General features: G+C 38.6%; 1 protein-coding gene across 2 annotated transcripts in view; it reads right to left on the bottom strand.

The window, feature by feature from the left end:
* Nucleotides 1–1,609: 1,609 nt before the first annotated feature.
* Nucleotides 1,610–20,496, bottom strand: part of LOC306856239 (cdc42-interacting protein 4 homolog) — a 47,699-nt gene continuing 28,812 nt past the window's right edge. Inside the window, exons 5-15 of one of the 2 annotated variants that reach the window (XM_079395388.1) lie at nucleotides 17,217–17,279; nucleotides 13,590–13,694; nucleotides 13,285–13,413; nucleotides 13,020–13,166; nucleotides 12,519–12,707; nucleotides 9,161–9,325; nucleotides 5,831–5,940; nucleotides 5,477–5,609; nucleotides 5,305–5,393; nucleotides 4,131–4,255; nucleotides 1,610–2,981 (exon numbers count right to left, since the gene is read on the bottom strand). In XM_079395388.1, the coding sequence (XP_079251514.1) occupies nucleotides 2,830–2,981; nucleotides 4,131–4,255; nucleotides 5,305–5,393; nucleotides 5,477–5,609; nucleotides 5,831–5,940; nucleotides 9,161–9,325; nucleotides 12,519–12,707; nucleotides 13,020–13,166; nucleotides 13,285–13,413; nucleotides 13,590–13,694; nucleotides 17,217–17,279 (1,407 nt within the window). In that variant the 3' untranslated portion in view covers nucleotides 1,610–2,829. The remainder of the gene's footprint in view (nucleotides 2,982–4,130; nucleotides 4,256–5,304; nucleotides 5,394–5,476; nucleotides 5,610–5,830; nucleotides 5,941–9,160; nucleotides 9,326–12,518; nucleotides 12,708–13,019; nucleotides 13,167–13,284; nucleotides 13,414–13,589; nucleotides 13,695–17,216; nucleotides 17,280–20,496) is intronic. The other variant, XM_079395389.1, reaches the window with a different exon arrangement.

Raw genomic sequence — 20,496 nt, 5'->3', positions numbered from 1 at the left:
TACACACACTGATCTGCATTACAAACACTTTATCCACCTTAAATGTAATATTTATTATAGGCGAAATACTATCGATTATCTCCTTTTGACAATTTCCTCTTGCTTTTAAACCGGGACCTGAGTTCTAATTTCGTACCATAACATGGAAATGTGAGTTGGTATGACAATAAAAGTTCTTTGAATCTTTGAATCTTTTGAATCTTTGATAATAGAATCTGTTTAGAGACAGCAGTCTTTTTCCTCTTGATAAATGTACACCTACAAAACAAAGGCTAACGTTATCGTTTTCTGAGCATCAGACAGACTGTCGCATGTCAGAGATATCAAATATGAAAATCCCACATCTGGACTGAATGGAATGTGATTTCTAGCTACTGACATGAGTAGCCTATTTTTCTATCAGCAGCATAATACATATTTTGCCTAAAGGCTAACTAATTTAGTTGCATGCCACTGTATAAGAGGCTATATTGAGCAGAGTTAAACATTTACCACTACCTTTTTTTAACAATATAAAACTCAGTTTCAAATTTTCTATCCACATTTGATGAGCTATAGAATCATCTATGAGCTTAAATCATCATTTTCCATAAATTCACAATAAAACTATTTAAACAACTGTTCACTACAAAAAGGAGCCTAATAGGCACAAGTTCACAGCATTTGAGAGAATGTGTAGCCTATAGTATGTTACATATTTGCATGTGTTTAGGTTTGGCGCCCTCTAGACAACTGATGCTGAACGTGGAAGATGCATTCATTCAGAATAATTTCTATGAAGCGCATGATATGTCCCTCTTTATTCAGTCAGTACATAGCGAATATAGTCTGTTGACTGATGCTGCTTCATCAACGAACACTGCTGCGTTTTGGACATTTGGTTATAGAGAGCAAAACAACATTGTTTTCGTTCATTCATTCACGTATATTTTCGTTTTTGTGTGATAATGTTAGCAATGAGTCGTTCGTATTTGTTTTGGACGGTTCATATATTATTTCAACTCTGTAATGTATGAGCAAAGAGGACGAGTAGCGGTTTATATTTGCTGAGCAAATACTGCCACCTGACGGAAGCCTTCCCTAATAAATCAATGAGCCACGAGAGGTCGTGATTGCACGACGCCTATTTTGTACGAATGAAAAACACTAATGAAAGAGCAGCAGCATAAAATTAGCCGAGTAATATAGTTCATTAAGCATAATATTATAATATCCCCCCTCAGTTTTTAGAACTGGAAACTGAGCAGATGTATTTAGCACTATATATAATAGTATATGTAAACTTTATGAGTAAGTCTAGATGTTGCTGCATTATTAGTCAGTTAACAGTATTTACTCCAGAGACTGAAATCCTATTAACCAGAGCTGCCAGTCTATATATCAAGTCCACTTAAAAGCAACCTCCTATTACCAGCAGGCGGCATTTGTTAGCAACGGGAAACAATGGTGTTATGATCATCAACATGTAAAATCAATGTTTAGATTTTAAGACCTAAAAGTAGTTTAACTGCTGCTAAAGATAAACATTTCTTCTCAAAAGGTATACAAGTTTCTTAAAAATCTATTTCAACTGAGAATTTCACCAAAAAGAAAACAACAGGACATCGTGTGAACTTGGAAATGTGCTTGACATTTATAAAGACAATAAAATAGTGTATTCGGAGTATGGTACATACACAAAGTTGAAGGCACCTTGACTTAGACATACATTAACAGTTCTGCCATGGACTTGTTCAAAGACAAACCAAACAAATGCTGAACACAGAGGCTCGAACCCTTGCATTTAGAAATCTATTCTTAACTATACCATCTTTATTCATCAAGAATAAAAAGCTAATAAGACAATAGTGGTGTTGTGATGCCTAAAATATATTATTTCATACATTTATATATGAAACTCCTAAATTTGCTTTTGTCACCTAAAATAGTTTTTCTTAACTGCGAGTACACTGTGCACATGAAATCGCAAATGTGTGCAGTCAACTCTTATATCAATGTGATTGTTTATTCATTATACAAACACTTATTTATATACTCAATAAATTATATTGTTTTATTTCAACAAACTATTTATTGTACTACAGATTTGGCTTTTTTTCTGCAGATTGATACTTTGATTGTCATAATTTTGTATGTCAACTTGTGTATTGTGTAACAAGTCTTAAGAAAAAAAAAGGGAGTTATTTAATATTACTTGTGCGCTCAGTATTTTCTATACACAAAAATATTAGGTCTTACTGACTCAGATGTGGTATTCACGTTACTGCACAAGGAAGCATATGCAACACTTACTGCTGTAAAACAATTTTTGGCCACTAGGATCATCAAAGCAAGTACTTCAAGTTAAAACGCTGCTGGATTTCTGCCAGCGGAGATAGTTATGCTTTTCGCTCCAGACGCAGAATCGCATCATCAAGTTGCAGATGGAAGATCTTAGTGAGGGACACATTGAGTGGATCGTCAGACAAAATATCTCAGCCCTGCTGATAGACTTGCTATCAAAAGTCACCATCCGACCACAGGAACTGATGTGTCTGTTGAGCAACAGCTGTGTTTACATGGCACCCCGCTGCATTGTTTTTCATGCAAAATAAGGAGAAAAATTATTCCACCCTTCTCTACCTCATTTACTCACATAATACACACCCTGAGATACTCATTCATCCTTAGAGGAGGAGTGTATTAGCCCAATGTGCAGTGATTCCCCCTTAAATTATCCCTCTGAGAGGAGCAGCAAGCCATGTTGGGAAATAATGAGTGGTAATCTGAAGCTACTCATAATGTTTGGTATAGTACATCTCTGCTGCAGCGGGTGGAAAGGGGATGAGGTCATTTATTAAGAGTGATGGTAGCATAAGAAGTTGGGATGTAGCCCTCATCTCCGTTGTTCCGGCGCACTCTCGTCCATCCGTCGCCCTTATCCTCCTCCACTACAGACAGCACCTCCCCTTCCTGCATGGAGATGGTTCCCTCGCTGGAGCCTGTGGACAGATGGAGGAGAGTCTCAGAGGAAAAGAGGTGGGGACCATATTTGGTTTTTTTATTATATTTTTATCAGAACAAGGTACATTGAAAGCATTCAGTGACAGAAGCACCTTCAAAGGCATTCATTTTTCCCTTTTTTATTTTTTTTTACCCACAACAACAACAAAAAAACCTTAGGGGAAGAGGAGAGGATGTAGGTAGGGGGTAGGAGGGCTCAAAGTTGGAGGAGTACATTCTTCTCAATATAGATTATTAAAGGATCCCATGTTTTGTAAAATGTTCTGGTTGATCCTCTGATAAAATATTAGATTTTTTCAGTTTTTAGAAAAAACATTTCATCACTAAGCCATAGTGACAGTTTAGGTGGCATTGGCGATTTCCACTCAAAAATAATTATTCTTCTAGCTATTAATGTTGCAAATGCAAAGGCATTTTCTTTATCTTTAGTTATGTGAATGTCGTCACCTTTAACTCCAAACAAAGCCATTACTGGGTTAGGCTGAATTCTCACATTAAATGCAGAGTTGAAAATTTCAAATATTGAAAACCAAAATTGTCTTAGTTTAGTACATGACCAGAACACGTGTTAGATGTGCCTTAGATGCATTGCAACGATCACGTTTCATCTATGTTTGGGTATAGTTTAGCCAGTTTGGTTTTACTATAGTGAATACGGTTGAGAACTTTCATCTGAATCAGACTGAGTCGTGCACAAGATGAAGTCTTATTTATTCTTTCAACGGCTTTATCCCAAATGTCTTCGGATATGTCAATTCCCAACTCTCCTATCCATTCTGTTTTGATCTTCTCGTGATATATTCAGGAAATGAGGTGTGTAGGGGTCTTAAGAACTAAGTCCAATCTTGATTCAGAGGGCATTTGAGGAAAAGAGCAATGGGCCTGAATAAAGTGTCGAACCTGCAGGTAACGAAAAAAATCTGACTTTTGAAGATTAAATTTTGAATCAGATCATTGTAATTAGCAAAAATATTATCAATGATTAAGTCACTACATTTAACTATGCCCAAGTTTGAAAGTAGCATCTAGCTTGGCAGCTGTGAAAGTATGATTAATACATATGGGGGTTTCCACGGAAAACAGGGACCATATTTGTAAGTGCTTGTTGCGAAGCTGTATAATCATACCTGGGAAATTGTAGAGTGCTGTGCATTGTCCAATAGGTGCAGCGAGTTCCTCTTCCTCAAAGTCGTCATCAAATTCAGTGTAGATGGCCTGGGAAAAGTCAGTGTCATCTGAGATAGCTCCAGGACTAAAAAAGAGCAAAGGAAAATTCTGATTATTTAGACAATTCAAGCGGCATAGCCAGATTAAAGCTATACAATTTCTAGAATCCTGAATAAAACAGCTGACATATGCCTGTATTTATCTGAATTATATATTTGTATCTGCTCATACCCACATTACTAAGTAATTTTACAAACATTTAAGGGGTCAAAAGTATGAAGAATAAAATGTTCCATGTTCCTATGTGCAAATCTAACACTTCAGACTGTCAATTTAACAAATTTACTGATTTTTTATGTGCATAAGACCACTGAACTCAGTACAAAATCCCATAATATATTATTGCAGACTAGATGCTCTTTATCAGTTTGCACTGGCTGCTGATGGCTGCTCACATCAAATTCAAGGTACTAATGTTTGCCTACAAGACATCAATTGGCTCGTCACCAATATACTTAGACTCACGAGTTCAGACTTCTGCAAGTGAACGATGCCTCGTGGTGCCATCCCAAAGAGGCACAAAATCACTCTCACAGACCTTTTCCTGGACTGTTCCCGGCTGTTGGAACGACCTGCCTCTCTCAATTCAAGCAGCAGAGTCTTCAGCCATTTTAAAAAAATCTTTTTCATCAGCACATTAACAATTAATACTAGAACTTACCTATTCTTAATTTTTTTTTTTTTTTTTTTTTTGCCATTTTGCCTTTATTATGACTTTATTTGTTAGGACAGATCAGAACTGACAGGAAGAGAAGTGGGAGAGAGATGGAGGGCGGGATCGAGAATTGTCCTCGAGTCAGGATTCGATGTCTGGATGGCCGTAAAACAAGGGTGATGTATGTATCGGCGCCAACTAGCACTTACCCATTCTATTCGCTTTTCTAATTTATTAAAAACTGGCTATGTGTACTGTGCTAGATTAACTAAGACTTGTCAAAGCACTTGTATACTGTTGCCCTCTTGTTGGTGCTTCTATTGTTCTCCTCATTTGTAAGTCGCTTTGGATAAAATCATCTGCTAAATGATTAAATGTAAATGGATACAAGATCTTATTTTCGTTGAAATAAAACTGACCTGCTGGGGTTATGAGCACCGTTATTGTTCAGCGAGTGTGTCGAGTATCGTATTGAGTCTCCTCGGCCCCCTGCTTCTGCGAGCCAGGACTGCAACAAACCAAGACACGAGTGTGTTTAAAAAAAGTCTTTATGAAGCATATAAAGATTTACAGAGAGTATTAAACTGAAACCTCATATTTGTTGAGTTCTCCTCTCAGTCTTTCCATGTTTTGTGCCGTTTGAGTGATCTGAGGTGCCAAACTGGCAGGATCTCCCATCTGAGGGTTCTTTTCATAGACATCTTTCATTTTACCCAGAGCCTCACTGCACAGAGACATAAATATATTTAAGATAGCAATAGCTATCTTGATCATAATAAAGAAAGACAAACAGATACGGTTACTTGTAGCACTCAACACCACTGATTCCTCAGAGACCTGAAGAGCTTAGTAAACAAAGCCCAGACCCCGGCAACCCTGTGGATTCAGCTGTGGCCGGTTGTCATGGCGATAGTTATCAGAGAGATGGCATGGCAGGCGACTCACCTCTGATCCATTTCCTTCTGCAGCTCCTTGCTGATGTCATCGATCTTCTGCTGCAACCGTTTCCTGCGCTGCTCAGGAGGAAGATGGGTGAAGCCCTCTGAGTCCACAGGCTGAGGAGATGGGCAGGGAGACAGTGTCACTCACAGAGATTCACACAAACAAACAAACAGCCACCCCTCCAACACCACAAGCCAAGCAGTGACAGGCGTGAACCAGAGAAGGAAAAGCTGTACTGTAGCAATTCACCACCACGATAATTATACCACCTGTCATAATTGTTGCAGGCTGTGTGCTTTAACAAGATTTTGGCAACGCATTTTTTCATTTATGACAGGTAAGTCAAGGAGAAATGCTTAAATAAGTGATAAATAACAGTTTACTCAAAGGAACGGTCTGAGTTATATAAAATTGCACACAATCTGTGGCATGTTGTCGATTACCACAGACAGCAATTTTTTCATGGATCTATTTTGAAGAAGGAATGCAAAGCTAATATTTGCAACATGGAATATTCAGTAAAGTGTTTCTTATTTGCTCAAGTCAAAGAAACCCTTTCAGATTAGGACTACTGTTCTAGGTGCATGAAGTTCTGGTTATGCTCTGTTACTGTAACTGACATGTCACAGGGAGTTTGATTGACAGGCGATCTGACCAATCATAATGCCAAACCTGCCATTTCTGTCTGACAGGAGTGTAGATTAACATCTGTGGGCTTGAACTTGAAAAATGGTGTGTATTGACATCTTTCAACGGGTGAAACAAGATACCTTCTGACGTTCATTCATGTTTATTTTATACTATAACCAAAAAGATCATATAAAAATATTTGTATAAAAATAGAAATATAATATAAAAAGATGATCAGTCTTTTACTCCATTTACTAGCATACCTGAAAACTGGTGATCAACACCAGCGCAATAGAAAGTTTGGGCCTAAAACCCAGTTTCTATCAGCGTCAACCTGATTTTTTTTAACTGTGTGCATGAATTTTTCTGCGCAAGTTAGTTTGTTCATAAAGTGGCAACATCAGCCCATTGTTTCATGGTTGAAAGAAACAGACGAGACGTTGACCAATCCTTGTGGTCTGAGTGGCTTAAGAGATACCTGAAACTCTAGTTAAACAAATACAAAGACTGGCAAATAGTGCAGACACTAGACTGGGATTAAATTTACGTCAAGTGCTTTTTTGTGCATGCATTCGCTTCAAAACTGAAGTATACTTTGAACATTAATGTGTTTACTAGCTTTAGAGTTTGAGGTTGGACATTACTTTGAGCAGCCAGGGTTGGTAACAGCACAAGCCTAATACTAATACACACTTAATGTTAAAATAATGGCTATACTATCAAAAATGACATTTTCATATTTTTAGCATTTATTCACATAGTGATGTAGCCTTGCCCCATAGACATTCAACGTAAGTGTATTGCTGTTTTCTGTTGTTTTTACAAACCCGAGAGACAAATGAGGCCAATAAAGTTATAGGTCCATTTAACCTGGAATATTCCTTTGAGTAACCCTCAATTTATTTAAACCGCATGCAAAGATTTATCAATGCAACTTTAAAACATGTTCAATACAGTTCACCATAACAGCCTGGCTTCAACATCAGTGCATAGATTCTTTGCTTTGCAGTGTCTCACCCTGGAATGGTTAGTCACAGTTTAAAAGCCATGATGGATAGTGCACTGTAAATTAACCCAGAGGCTGCAGTGCCTTTCGTTGAAAATGGCCACCTCTACAATAGTGAATTATAGAAAATCTGTCATTTTCAGTCACGATGTGGAGGTGGTCATATGTGAAATGCTCAGACAGAAAATGATCTGATAAAAACAGGAGGAGTGAAATATACATGTACAGCTCGTACAGCCCACACCACTTTAAAATGATTACCGTGCGCTTCTCTGGAGTAAACTGAGGAAGAGAGATATAAACAGACAGTGTTTTATAAGCTGGCATCACACAAGCCGATTTCTTAGGGTGTATTCACACCTGTCTCGTTTAGTTCAATTGAATCAAACTCAAGTTCGTTTCCCCCTTTGGTGCGGACCTTTTGGGCAGGTGAGAATACAGCAATCGCACTTGGGTGCGGACCAAACAACCATACCGAGACCCAGCTGAAGAGGTGGTCTCGGTCTGCCTCCAAGCGGACTCTGGTACGGTTGAATGGATGACCTTGAGCACACATGTGGTTTTGTTGACAGTTTCTGGTTCATTTGCAAAAAGGGCAGTGTGAAAGCGAACCGCACCCAAAAAAAAAAAAAAAAAATAATTAATTAAATAAATCAACATTGCATTTGGTCCAGACAAAAGCAAGTGAACTAGCGGACATTCCTGGTGTGAATACATCCTTAGTGTCTCTCATGCCGGTCACTTTGCTTTTGTCCAGTACCACTTCTCACTAAAGCAGCTCTAACCACAGTTACAAACATTAGTTTCAGAGTTTCAGCTTTTTGGGTGACCTGCTTCTTCATTAATTCAACTGTAGGATCCTGAAGTATCAACGCAATATCATGGGAAAAAGAATCATGATACATGATTGTATTGGCACAGCCATAGTTAGTCTGCAGGATCCATGTGTCAGTCGCCATTAAGCTCTGATTCACTAAACCGATTCACTGACTTGCTACTGAACTCCTCAAATCTCATCCAAACACCACAAACGCTGGCTGTCAACTGTGATTGTGTAAACATGCATTTTTCTGGTGTTCACCCTGAACTTACATGACTAATAAAATAAATAAGAATGCAGAAGCAGAACACTCTATATTTATTCAAAGTCAGTCAACTGTTTTCACAGAAGCTGACAAGCACTGCCGGCACACACGAGTATACTACAAGCCCCAGAGGGACAAACACACAACACACTGACTTAAAGGACAAAGTTACTGCATGCACTACACTCTAATTCAATCTGCCAACTTACATTTGCATGGTGCTCCTGTTCTTATTTCAGGAAGCTTTATGTTGATTTGCTACCAATATAGGACACTGAAATGCGTGGGAATGAGAGAGAAACGTCAGAGGCAGTCGTTTAGTTTGCCACTGAACTTCCCTTCTCAATTGCCGAGCGTGACAGAATAACTGACAAAAGAGGGGGAGATTTCAGCAACAGGTGCGTTGGCTAGTTGTGACGCCAGCCTTAAATGTGAGGCAGGAATAGGTGAAGAGCTGGTGTTGTTGTGACTGAAGATTAGTAGTGAAAGAGCTGTGATTTCTACTTCATTGTGACCACTACTCAGACCCAGATCAGTGCTGCTGAACGCCTTAAAGAGACAGCCGCGCACAGGTTTAATCAATTTGCTTGATCCCTGACCTATCACACTCACCGTTCTCTTGAGGGTCCGGAAGGAAGAGATTCGGGGTTTGACTGTCTTATTGATTTCCTTCAAACAGTACGACAGGGGGTCCCGGCCAAACTTGGGGGACGGGGGTCCGTTAGCGGGCGAGGGGGTGGGGGGTGTGGAGAAAAGACTGAGTGAAGACGAGGGCAGCTGGGACAGACACCAGGCAAAAAACCCAGAGGGACACAGGGACAGGACGGCAGGAGAGGGATGGTGGGAAGGACAAGGAAGAGTAAAAACAAACAAAAAACACAAATGACAAGGGAAAAGAAAGAGACACCATCAAACACCTCAAAGCAACATCAAAACAGCAACGAGGACAACACTGGACCAACCTCAGCAAGAGCCATGGGAAGCAAGACAAAGAATACCCAAACCCAAATCCACAAGCCCAAACAACCAGCAATGCAATCAGCCAGATGAAGAAGCAAACAATGGCTCCATCAGAAAAAAAATTCTTGGCCTCGTTCAATGGATCATGTGGCTTTCAAGTGATGTTGGAATGATCGTGAAGATAAGATGAATGTACATGAATGGCACCACAAAGCTTTTCAAGTTAAGGTCATGCCAATTACACTACCATGGTGAAGCTAACTGTTATTTGTCATAATTAGTTTGTATAAACTTTGGGTATCCCTGAATACCAGTTATAAAGCTTCCCAAGAAAATTGAGGTGCCAGGATTGTGTGGTGGACTTCCCATCCTTTCCCAAACTACCTCAAAGATTTACGTAAAATACACAAACTGCATAAATTACACACTTATTGTGAATCCACTGATCTTCATCTCATTGTGCTAGTGCTAATAAGGTTCCTGTGTTTGTCAGAAAAAAATTAACAAATACTTTAATTCCAACCAATATCACTTGAAGGCACATCACATAGAATTAACAATAGCCAAACTTATAAGAAATTCCCAAGAGAATTTGTGCTGCTTGCAGAGTAAGAATCGTCAAATGTAAACAATCTCCAAAACAGAGCTGCTATTAGGTTTTATTCCCCACCCCATTATAGATCTAATAAGTGGAGCCACTTTTTGCCCAATCAACATTCAAAGGCTTCTGCTGGACTTCATAGCAACAAAAATGCCTGAACATGAAAGTAGTCCTAATATTTTCAGTGAATTCGCTATGCATACTAGCTCTGTTCCAGAACCAAGTGAGTTGTCTACAGAAATTAAAAAGATGCTCACAACTTGATACAAAGAATCTGCAATTAGCTGGCTGCTAACTTCCTATCCTAACACAAAAAACACTACACTAATACTGGATGAAATCAAGCATTAATTGATTAATTGATGGAATTATCATTATTCATGAAATTAAATTATCATTTAAAATTATTATTTTTAAAAATATATATACATATTTCATTCTGGGATTATTGTTGTAGGATAAATGTGATGCTGCTTTCAATCATGACCAAAATTAAGACATGTTACATGGCAGCATAATATTGTTCCCTACCGTTTAGGATAACTTTTACATTGGGAATGCCTATGACACTGTAAGTGGGCAGCTTACTAAGTGAAACGGAGTAAATACATTTCACCCTGATACAAGAAAAAAAAAAAAAGCTTTAAATCTAAAATTGCGCCAAACAATCCACCACAAATTTATGAGTAAACAAATGAAAGCTTGGGCCTAAAAATAAGCATTTCCCCATAATTTGGTTTTAGCTTCTCAACATTGTGACTGTCTCAGCCGGAAAGGAAACATGCACAGTGAGCAAAAAGTGAAGCAACAAGGAATGAAGGAAGATGTTTGATCTTTGAGCAGAGGACAAAGGAAGCAGATTGGCAGCATCAATTTGGTAAAAACAACAAAAACTCCATATTAACTAATATGCAAGACAAAAAAATGGATCTGTACAATGATTAGGACAGAAATTAAACAGAAGAAGACTAGACAGTTAAGCTGGCAAGTGCTGCGCCTCATGTGAAAAAGGCCTAATGTGTTGAAGCAAGAAACTAGATTACTGGAGAAGCAGGAAATGATATAATTAATATGAAGGTGAATTGTTCCTAGAAAACACTTTAGACCTACTTTGGCCTCTGGGACAAAGAGAGATCCATTTAATCCTATGCAGAGCTCTGAATCATCACATGACTGAAGAGAATGTTTTAGTAATGCTTTGCCTCCAACCCTCATTTAAAGAGGATTTTTCTCCTTAACAACTTAACTAGATGCAACCGAGCATCTATCCTGGTGGCACACAGTGCACAAAGGTGTCATTGTGATGGGACTGAAGGATATATTATACAGCATTATAATAGCAGTAGTGTATGTGTGTTAAGGCCCATGGCAGAGGGAGAAGTGTCCCAAAGAAAAGCACAGACGCAGCAGAATGAGTACTGGGTCACACGCTGAGCTAAACAACAGAGCTGGGGGCTTTTCCATCCCCACTCACAGCCAAATAGCCATGCAAAGGGTGCATACTGGAAAACCATAAGGATCTGTGTTGGGTACATCAGAGAGATTGAGAGTAAGGGGTGAGAAAGGTTGAAGGTGGATTGAACCATCATGCATCTTTCAACTGTGGCAGAGAGACAAAGGGTGCAAGAAACCACAACTTTGGATCTAATACCTTTTCTAGATAGACCTCTTAAAGACTTGCCCACAAATCAAACAATATCTTGTCCTCAAAACTTCTCAAAGCCAGTCTGTTACCTTTCAGACTGTGACTCTCCTCTCTCATCTTATAGTGCAGAAGTGTCCAATCCTGCTCCGGAAACGCCCCCATCCTGTAGACTTTAGTTTTATTAAACTTGAACCAATTATTCAAGGTTTCTAGAATCTTCCAGAAAAGCGTGCTGGAGCTAAACTTGGGATGGTGGTCCTGCAGGAGCAGGATTGGACACCACTTCAGGGATAGGTACTGTACAACCTGCTGGAAAAAAAAAAAAAAAAAAATTCACAAAAAAAAGTGGTAAAAGCTGGCAAAATAATGGTAATGGCTCATTTAGATCAGGGGTGTCCAATCCTGCTCCTGGGGGGCCACCTTTTAGCAGAGATTTCCTCCAGCCCCAATTAAACACATTTGATCCAGCTAATCAAGCTCATGCTTGTCTGCCAGTTTCTAGTGTTACTGGAGGTAAGCTCTGCAGGATGGAACCCCCCCGGGGGCAGAATTAGACAGACCTGATTTAGATGGTTGATCAGGTGGACTATCAGTCTCCCTGGTTAAAGCGGCTGGATAAAGCGGCTGGATAAAGCATTGGCAAGCTGATAGGATCTGGTTGAGTTGAGTAAACTAAGCTTTGGCAGGGCTTTTCCAGCAGGGTAACAGAGAGCTTTCCAGTTTCATCAGAAGGAACTCTGCCTTCAGAGAGTAGAGAAGCCTACCTTGCTCTTCTTATTGAACAACCGGAATGTTTTATTCTTGTTCTTGCCCAGCAGCTCTAGAGGACCTTTAGGAGTGCCCAGGCTGCTGTCCGAAGAGGCCCGGTTGATGCCCTGACTGTAATCCTCAAACTCCACATCTCCTGGTCTCTCGAAGCCAGACTTGTGTTGCTCTATAAGAACCCCAGAGTCCTGAAATAACACAGAGAAGTGTTAGCTCTCCATGTGTCGGCTTGTAGAGGGTTGACTGCTTTTTTAAAGTGGCTGGCTTAATGCAAGGTTGTCCGATCCTTCTCCCAGAGGGCCAATGTTCTGCTGAGATTAGCTCCAACCTGCCCGATCACATTTGCCTGGAAGTTGATTAAGCTGGTTCAGGTTTGTTTAATTAAGATTGGAGCTGAACTCTGCAGGACAGTGGCCCTCCCAGAGCAGGACTGGACACCCGTGGTTTATTGACAGCAGGAAACGAAAGTGTTTTTCTTAAAAGCACAACTGAGAACTCACATTCCTCTCGTTGACATTCGTGCCAGCTCTGATTATGCCCTCCAGACACTTCCCAATGATGGGCATGACGTGACGCTCTGTGTCTGCAAAAAGGATGTAACCCTGCGCCAACTTTTTGATACGCCGTTCATCCATGTCCTGCAGCCTCTACAGTGAACAAACATGCATACAGATATCAGCATGCACTCTGCAAGGGATCATTCCTACAGTAAGCTGAGAGGAACAAATGTGTCTCAACATGTTGGAACTGAGGCATGTTTCTTACATTGAAAAGAAGAGGCATGTCCGTGAAGTAGAACTGATTCTGTTCTTTGTTGTACTTCTGAAGTTGTGAAGCGTAGTCGTTTTTACACTCCTCTGCTATGTGCGTTCGCATATGTGCCTGCTGTTTGGCCTACAGTCACATGAAGAAGTAAAGATAAAAGTGAAATCAGACACCCATACATAAAGGAGGAAGAAGGAAACAACAATAATGCATTTGGATATGATGGAAATGAGTTGGTGGGATGGGAGATGTGCATGCAAGTGAGTGGCAAGACCTGTGAAACCTTTTTGGGGCAACATAAATACCTTTTCCACATCGGCTTTGGTGGCATTGAGGTCCTGATCGGTTTTCTCTGCATATTGAGCAGCCTTCTCTGCTTCTCTCCACTCCCTCTCAAATCGCTTTTTACTCTACCATGAAAATAACATCCACCACATGAATCAAAGCATTTACGTACACAATGCTCTTATTTGCATCCATTACAGGGGTATTTTACACCAAAATTAAGATTGTGCCAGCATTTCCTTTCATGTTTTTCTAAACCAATATCACTTTCTTTCTTCCACAGACATATCACTACTGGCTATGAGAAATAAAGCAAAGGCTTTTGGGGCCACTGAATTCAAGCTCGATTCTTATCCCCTATATAGCGCACTATGTACCATTCAACATATAGAAAAGAGTAAAGGAGTAAACAAGTGACTGATTTTTAGACGCAGCTGCATTTGTAGAGGGTAGAAAGCTTCAGATTCAAGAGAGCATTTTCGGAGAGAAAATCTAAATAAAGAAAATCTCAAGATCGTTGGTCTATATTGGTGGTAAAGAGAAAATACTTTTCGAATGCATATTTGATTTCAAATTTACCATTTAAATTTGTGTTCCCCACAGAACATTACTGTGAGGCTTCAGATAACTGAATATAACATCATATATAACTAACAGTGCTTTTTAATATATTTTTTGGAGCTTGATACTTTGATTTCATGGAAAAGATCAGAATGAATATTCTGTTTAACATCATTTTGTGTTCCACAGAATAAAGTAAATCATTTGGGTTTGTAACATGATGGTGGGGAAACAAATATACCGATTTTTGGGGGTATTAAAAAAAAAAACAAGATTCACAACAGATTTATATTCTATTGTTATGTGCCATATTTCTGTGAAATAGAGCAGGATATTTCACCTGATAACAATACAGGACTTTATTCAGTAGGAGTGAAACATTTTAATATACAGTATTATTATTGGATAACACTATTTCCCCACCATTGTATGACTGGTTACCACAGTGTAGAAGAAACAAAACTCTTAAAAGAACAATACTGTACAACTATGGACATTTCTAAATTAATATGATAAATTGCAAATACGTTATCTTTAAAGGGATAGCGCACCCAAAAATGAACATTCTGTCATTAAATACTTACCCTCATGTCGTTCCAAACCCATAAGACCTTTGTCCATTTTCAATTCACAAATTAAGATATTAAGGACATCGTTAAAACAGTCCATGTGACATCAGTGATTCAACCCTAATTTTATGAAGCTACGAGAATACTTTCAGTGTGCAAATATAACAAAAATATTACTTTATTCAACGATTATGTGTCAGTTACAGGGTTCCCACTCTAAGCCAAATGTCAAATTCCCTGACTTTCATTGACTAAAAAGCTGAATTTCCATGACCTATAATGAACAGAAAAACAGGCCGCTGTTATGCTGAGCACTTTTTTTTATTTTACCCGTTACCTAGCCTAACTAACATAAAGTTCAAACAAATTGCAAGTAATAGCAAAATTAAATATATAGCACAAAGATAGAACTGAAATTCAAGGTAGGTACACAAATAGTAAAAGTAAAAACAGAATGGTGTGACTTTAGCTTTGTGAAATTATGCTACGTGAATGAAACAAACAGCGGACTGAATGAGATGCAATTTCACTCTCTGATACCTTTATGGAACAGTGATACAGCGTTTCCTTGGTTACTGCTGTAAACCAGCAGCGCTGTGCGTATTAACACTCATTTAATGTGAGGTAAGATGAAAAGAAAACGCCATGTAAACTTTTCTGAAAACAGCCAGTTCCCCTCAGAAACACAATCATATAAAATGCAATAGGATTCCTATATTTTGCGCATCGTGAACAGTGATCTTGTTCTGCCTGATATGGTATTTTCTCCTCTTTGCTTCCGTCTTCAGTGTCTCTGGCCTCTGTTAATGGCCGTTTACAGACTAATTATAATAATAACTGAATATTTACATACAAATGGCATTTGGGAAAATGATTGCAGTGCAGTTTGTGTGCACGGAACAGAAGATGCTCTAATTATAAAAAAAAAATTTGACGGTCGAATGGAAGATTAATCATTCTTAAAGCTACAAAGTTACTTGCCAAGACGGGTACTTTTATACTTTTGTATGCATTTGCCCATTCAGGCACAAGAAAGACACAGAGAGAGACGTTGTGCGTGTCAGAAACGTGGCTGTTTGTGCGAGCTGTTTACACAGAGCACAGCGCGCGAGTAGCCTACTGAATGGAGTCGACAAACAAAAATCCCTGATATTCCATGACTTGGACAAAAAAAATATAAAATTCCCTGACTTTCAACGTCTGGAATAAACCTTTTAAAATTCCATGATATTCCAGAAATTCCATGACCCGTGGGAACCCTGTAGTTATGTGTCAGTTGCGTTGTTGTCTATGCATGGTCAGAAAGCTCTTGGATTTCATCAAAAATATCTTCATTTGTGTTCTGAAGAAAGAACGAAGGTCTTTGGGTTTGGAACGACACGAGGGTGAGTAATTAGTGACAGAATTTTCATTTTTGGATGAACTATCCCTTTAAAGGTTTCTAAAATATCTGCTCATTGTTAACTGGAAAATATCAGCAGCTTCAAGAGGATTTGAATGTGTGTGTCTGTTTACACTCCTGACCCTCACCTGACCAAACACAATGGCCACAGAAACGATCAGTAAACAATCACTTTCAATCCCCCGATACAACCCCTCACTGAGCAGAAACAATAGAGACAAAAGAGCACTCTCCCCACAGTCAGCGCTTACGCACCACAAATACCCCTTTTCCACCAAAGCAGTTCCAGGTGCTAGTTCAGAGCCAGTGCTATTGCCGGTTCTTAGTTGGTTCGACTGGCGAGCCCTTTAAGAACCGGTTGCTTTTCCACAAGCTAGAGAGCCAATACAGTGCCAGGTCTTACGTCACTGAATACGTTTCATGTTTCGGATCACTAGCGCGGCACAACAGGCATCTGTACAAAGCATCAGCGCCATGCAGATCGATCGATCGGCACACAACACACTAAAGCACCGCGAGAGCAATCCAAAAGCATAAAGAGCCGTCTGCTTTCCAGTCGCTCCCGCAGCACCCCGATGACTAGCACCGACCGGTCCGCACAGCGCCGATCTGTCCCGAACAAGCCTAAACAAACTATCAGCAATGGGGACGTTGCGTTGCTATTGATGTTCATGGCTTTGCGAACCTACATCGGCATCCAAACACGGCGAATCAAACGTGTTAGCGTTTAGCTGCTATTTCAAATATGGCGGTCCAAGTTTCTGTTCGTCTTGTTGGTCACGGTAACCCCGCCCCCAGCTCCTGACGCAAGCGGTTCTTTCTTCTAGCCCAGCAATGTTGTGGTGCTACTTACGAACCGCTTTTACTGGTTCGGAGCTGGTGCTTTGGATGTCGAAAAACAAAGAACCGGTTTGAAACTAGGCTCTGGCTCCGAACCAGCACTGGAACTGCCTTGGTGGAAAAGGGGTAAAAGAGAGGTAACGCAAGCCATTGACAGGGATGTAAACTCATCAAGCACAGTCTGATCTGGTTGTTCAACGGCACGCTCAAAGACACAGGGAGACACACACCACCACAACGGTCTCCATCACAACCTGTCAAATAGAGAAACTTACATTGTCAAGCTGCTTGTAGGTGCCCTCCAGAGACTGTTGTGCTTTCTTGGCTTCTGACAGATGCTGCACATTACAGAGAAAGAGAGAGAGTGGAACCATGGTCAGTGTGCTTTGGGCTTTCAGAAATAAAATAAAACATCCACATTAAAAAAAATTTGTAGAAAAACATGAGTGCTGCTTGCCTCAACTTGAAGTTTAAGTTTAAAGTATGCGCAAAATGTAAATTCACTTTAATAAATTTATGAATCTGTTCTAAATGCACGTTATTGATCTTACTGTGAAAAATTCATCCCTGCATAAGATTCGTTCTTTCTCTGTGTGTCTTTGTAATTTTTAATTTAGGTGTGGGCGATAAAACGGTATCTGTATTTATCGATGGTACACTTTCATAAAAAGATTAAAAAAGATCAATATAGCACACGATATAGGCCAAGCCAAATGTTTCCTGAAGACTTATTTAATCTGCATATAAAACATAAGAAAGGAGGTATTTGTTTAAATTTTATTTTGTGTTTGACTGTTAAAACTAAAAATTATTTGTTGTTTGTCCTAACAAATTGTATAAATTAAAAATACAGTGGTTAAATTTGAAAAAAATTCTATTGCTCTTTGTTTTAAAAAACGTTATTAAAAAGTCAATGATTATCAATATCAAACGACATGAAAAATTATATCATCTATATTAGAGATTGACCGATATATCGATTTACCGATATTTTCCCGATATTTAAGCATTTTTCCATAATCGGATATCGGTTTTGTAATATCGGATTCACCGATAAACACAAAAAAATTGCGTGCAGGATCGCAATAGCAGCGCATCTGAGGGGAGCAACAACAACGGCGTGCAGGTACTTGATTTGCTGTAGTTAGTAAACTATTTAATATTACAGTCATTAATGCACAAATTAGATGTATTACATAAATGCCTGATATGTAGTTTATGCAACTTGGCTCTAAGAAATATGATAAATAAGATACTTTGTCAAGCCCTGTCCCTATAAAGATATAACTTTGCCTGAAATAACACAGCCATGAATTAGTGCATGTTGGAAATAAACGCGCTGAATTGAATTCTCTCCGTGGTCTATTAGTCTCGTGAAGTCGGAGTCATGTAGATAATCCGTCAAGTCCTCTCCAAATAAAGACGTAACTTTGCATGAATTAAATAATACAGCCATGAATGATTACATGTTGGAAATAAAAGCATTGAATTTAATTCTCTCTCTGTTGTCTATATGCTCATCATTAGTCTCGTGAAGCCGCTTTCATATTGCAATTCACTCAGCGGTTGATGCTCAAAAAATGCTCAGCACGGCCACCGCATGTAACTTTTAACAAGATTCACTCTTTTTGAAGCACCCTAAATTGTATTAACACTTACTATATAACCATTATTTTGTTTATAAACATCTAAATTAATACAACTCTATGGAAATTCTCTGCAATCGATCGCAGATTGAGTAGCCTATAGTTCTGTGTAAATGCAAAGATAAACCGTGCTGTCAGCAGCATAATTTAGAGCATGCCAGTTGAGAAATGCAATAAAATACAATGCTTGTTATATTCCAATATTCCAGAGAATATTATTCCGTGAATTAACATTATCCAGTGAATTATTCTTCACTCTTTAGCCTATTAAACAGCTTATAAACCTACTAAAACTGTAGTTAAAAATGAAGTTGATATGACTCCTGTCCTTTATTTATTTTCTCCATTTGAAAACATTAGACATTCTACGTTTATTTTGTTTACTGCTAATATTAGTGTTGCTGCTAAAGCTTTTTATAAATAAAATGTTTTTTATTGTTGTAATACGAAGATTAAATTTAACATGACAGGGCTCTAGACTGCGACCAAAATGGTAATTTTTTGCAAGTTAAAATTTGACGTGGTCGCATTTGTACGAGTGCCAGGTCTGCGCTGCTCCAAAGCGTCTGCTTCATACAGCGTGCGCTGCAGAGCTGCAGCACATTATAGCAGGAGTCAGATTTCACTGATCACGTGAAGAGAGGTGCTTTCAGCGCGAGCGCTTCGTGGGTAGAGCCTGGTTTATACTCGCCGCGTCAGCACGAGCGCGAAGGTGCGCGTCGCAGATGGAGCGCAACGGAGGATTTTGTTTTCAAACTAAAGTAAAAGACCGCTTCTTAAACCAGAGAAGGTGAACATGCTGGTGTTCTTGTAGAAAAAACATGCAAGTCCTGTCAGCGACAGCCAGTTTAGTTTTACTTTTCTTTTTGTTTTCGTTTTGAGAAGCTTGTTATCTTTGCTGTTTACCTCACGTTACACTATGGAGGTTTTCCTTAATTAAAAAAATATATATTAATATTGCTTCCTCAGAGTTTGCTAAACATTCTGTAATATACTCTGTATATAGTACAGCATGTGATGTGTGCTGCCATGCTTCGTCATATTCGTTTTTGTTGATAAATGTTATGTAAGCTAGTTTGTCATTTTAACGTACTGTTTTATTGTTGTTGTGCTTTTTAATTAAGAATAACAATGAATCCATCTTTTGTTTTAGTCTTAAAAAATGAAAGGTGTATAGATATAAGCAAAACACAATGATCTTTTCTTGTAAAATGTGACACCAAGATCGCAAATTTGAAAGTGAAAGCACGCTTTCACGAATTCCTGTTCACAAAATTTAAATCACAAATAATACCGATGAAAAAGAACGAGTTGAATGTTGAACACTTTCATTACCATATAACTATAAACTATGATAAAAGTTCATCAGCATTATGATTAATCAAATGTTCAAATGTGCAAAAAAAAAAAATAATTGCAACCAAATGATGTGCTCGTGCGACTGAGAAAGTTAGTCGCAAAAGTGAGATCAGTGGGAAGAATGAGTCTAGAGCCCTGCATGAAAGACTGCTAATTCTCAAAACATTTTATATTAAGATGACTGAAAGGAGGAAAAACCAAAGTGAAGTATGGACTTTCTTCACGCAGTCATTTATTTACTTTATAACAGTAAATAAATATCGGCTCTGCATATCGGTTATCGGGCACATAAACATGCAAATAATCAGTATCGGTAATAAATAAAAAAAATCAATATCGGTCGATCACTAGTCTATATATATATATATATATATATATATATATATATATATATATATATATATATATATATATATATATATATATATATATATATATATATATATATATATATATATATATATATATATTTTTTTTTTTTTTTTTTAGATCTATCGCCCAGCCCTTGTTTGATAAATCCTATTGTCTACTTAAACCCGCCCTTTCTTAC

This window comes from Barbus barbus (assembly GCF_936440315.1).
Source record: "Barbus barbus genome assembly, chromosome: 3".
Classification (NCBI taxonomy): Eukaryota; Metazoa; Chordata; class Actinopteri; order Cypriniformes; family Cyprinidae; genus Barbus; species Barbus barbus.
Note: the sequence above shows the minus strand (reverse complement) of the source record. Positions and strands in the feature narration are given on the sequence as shown.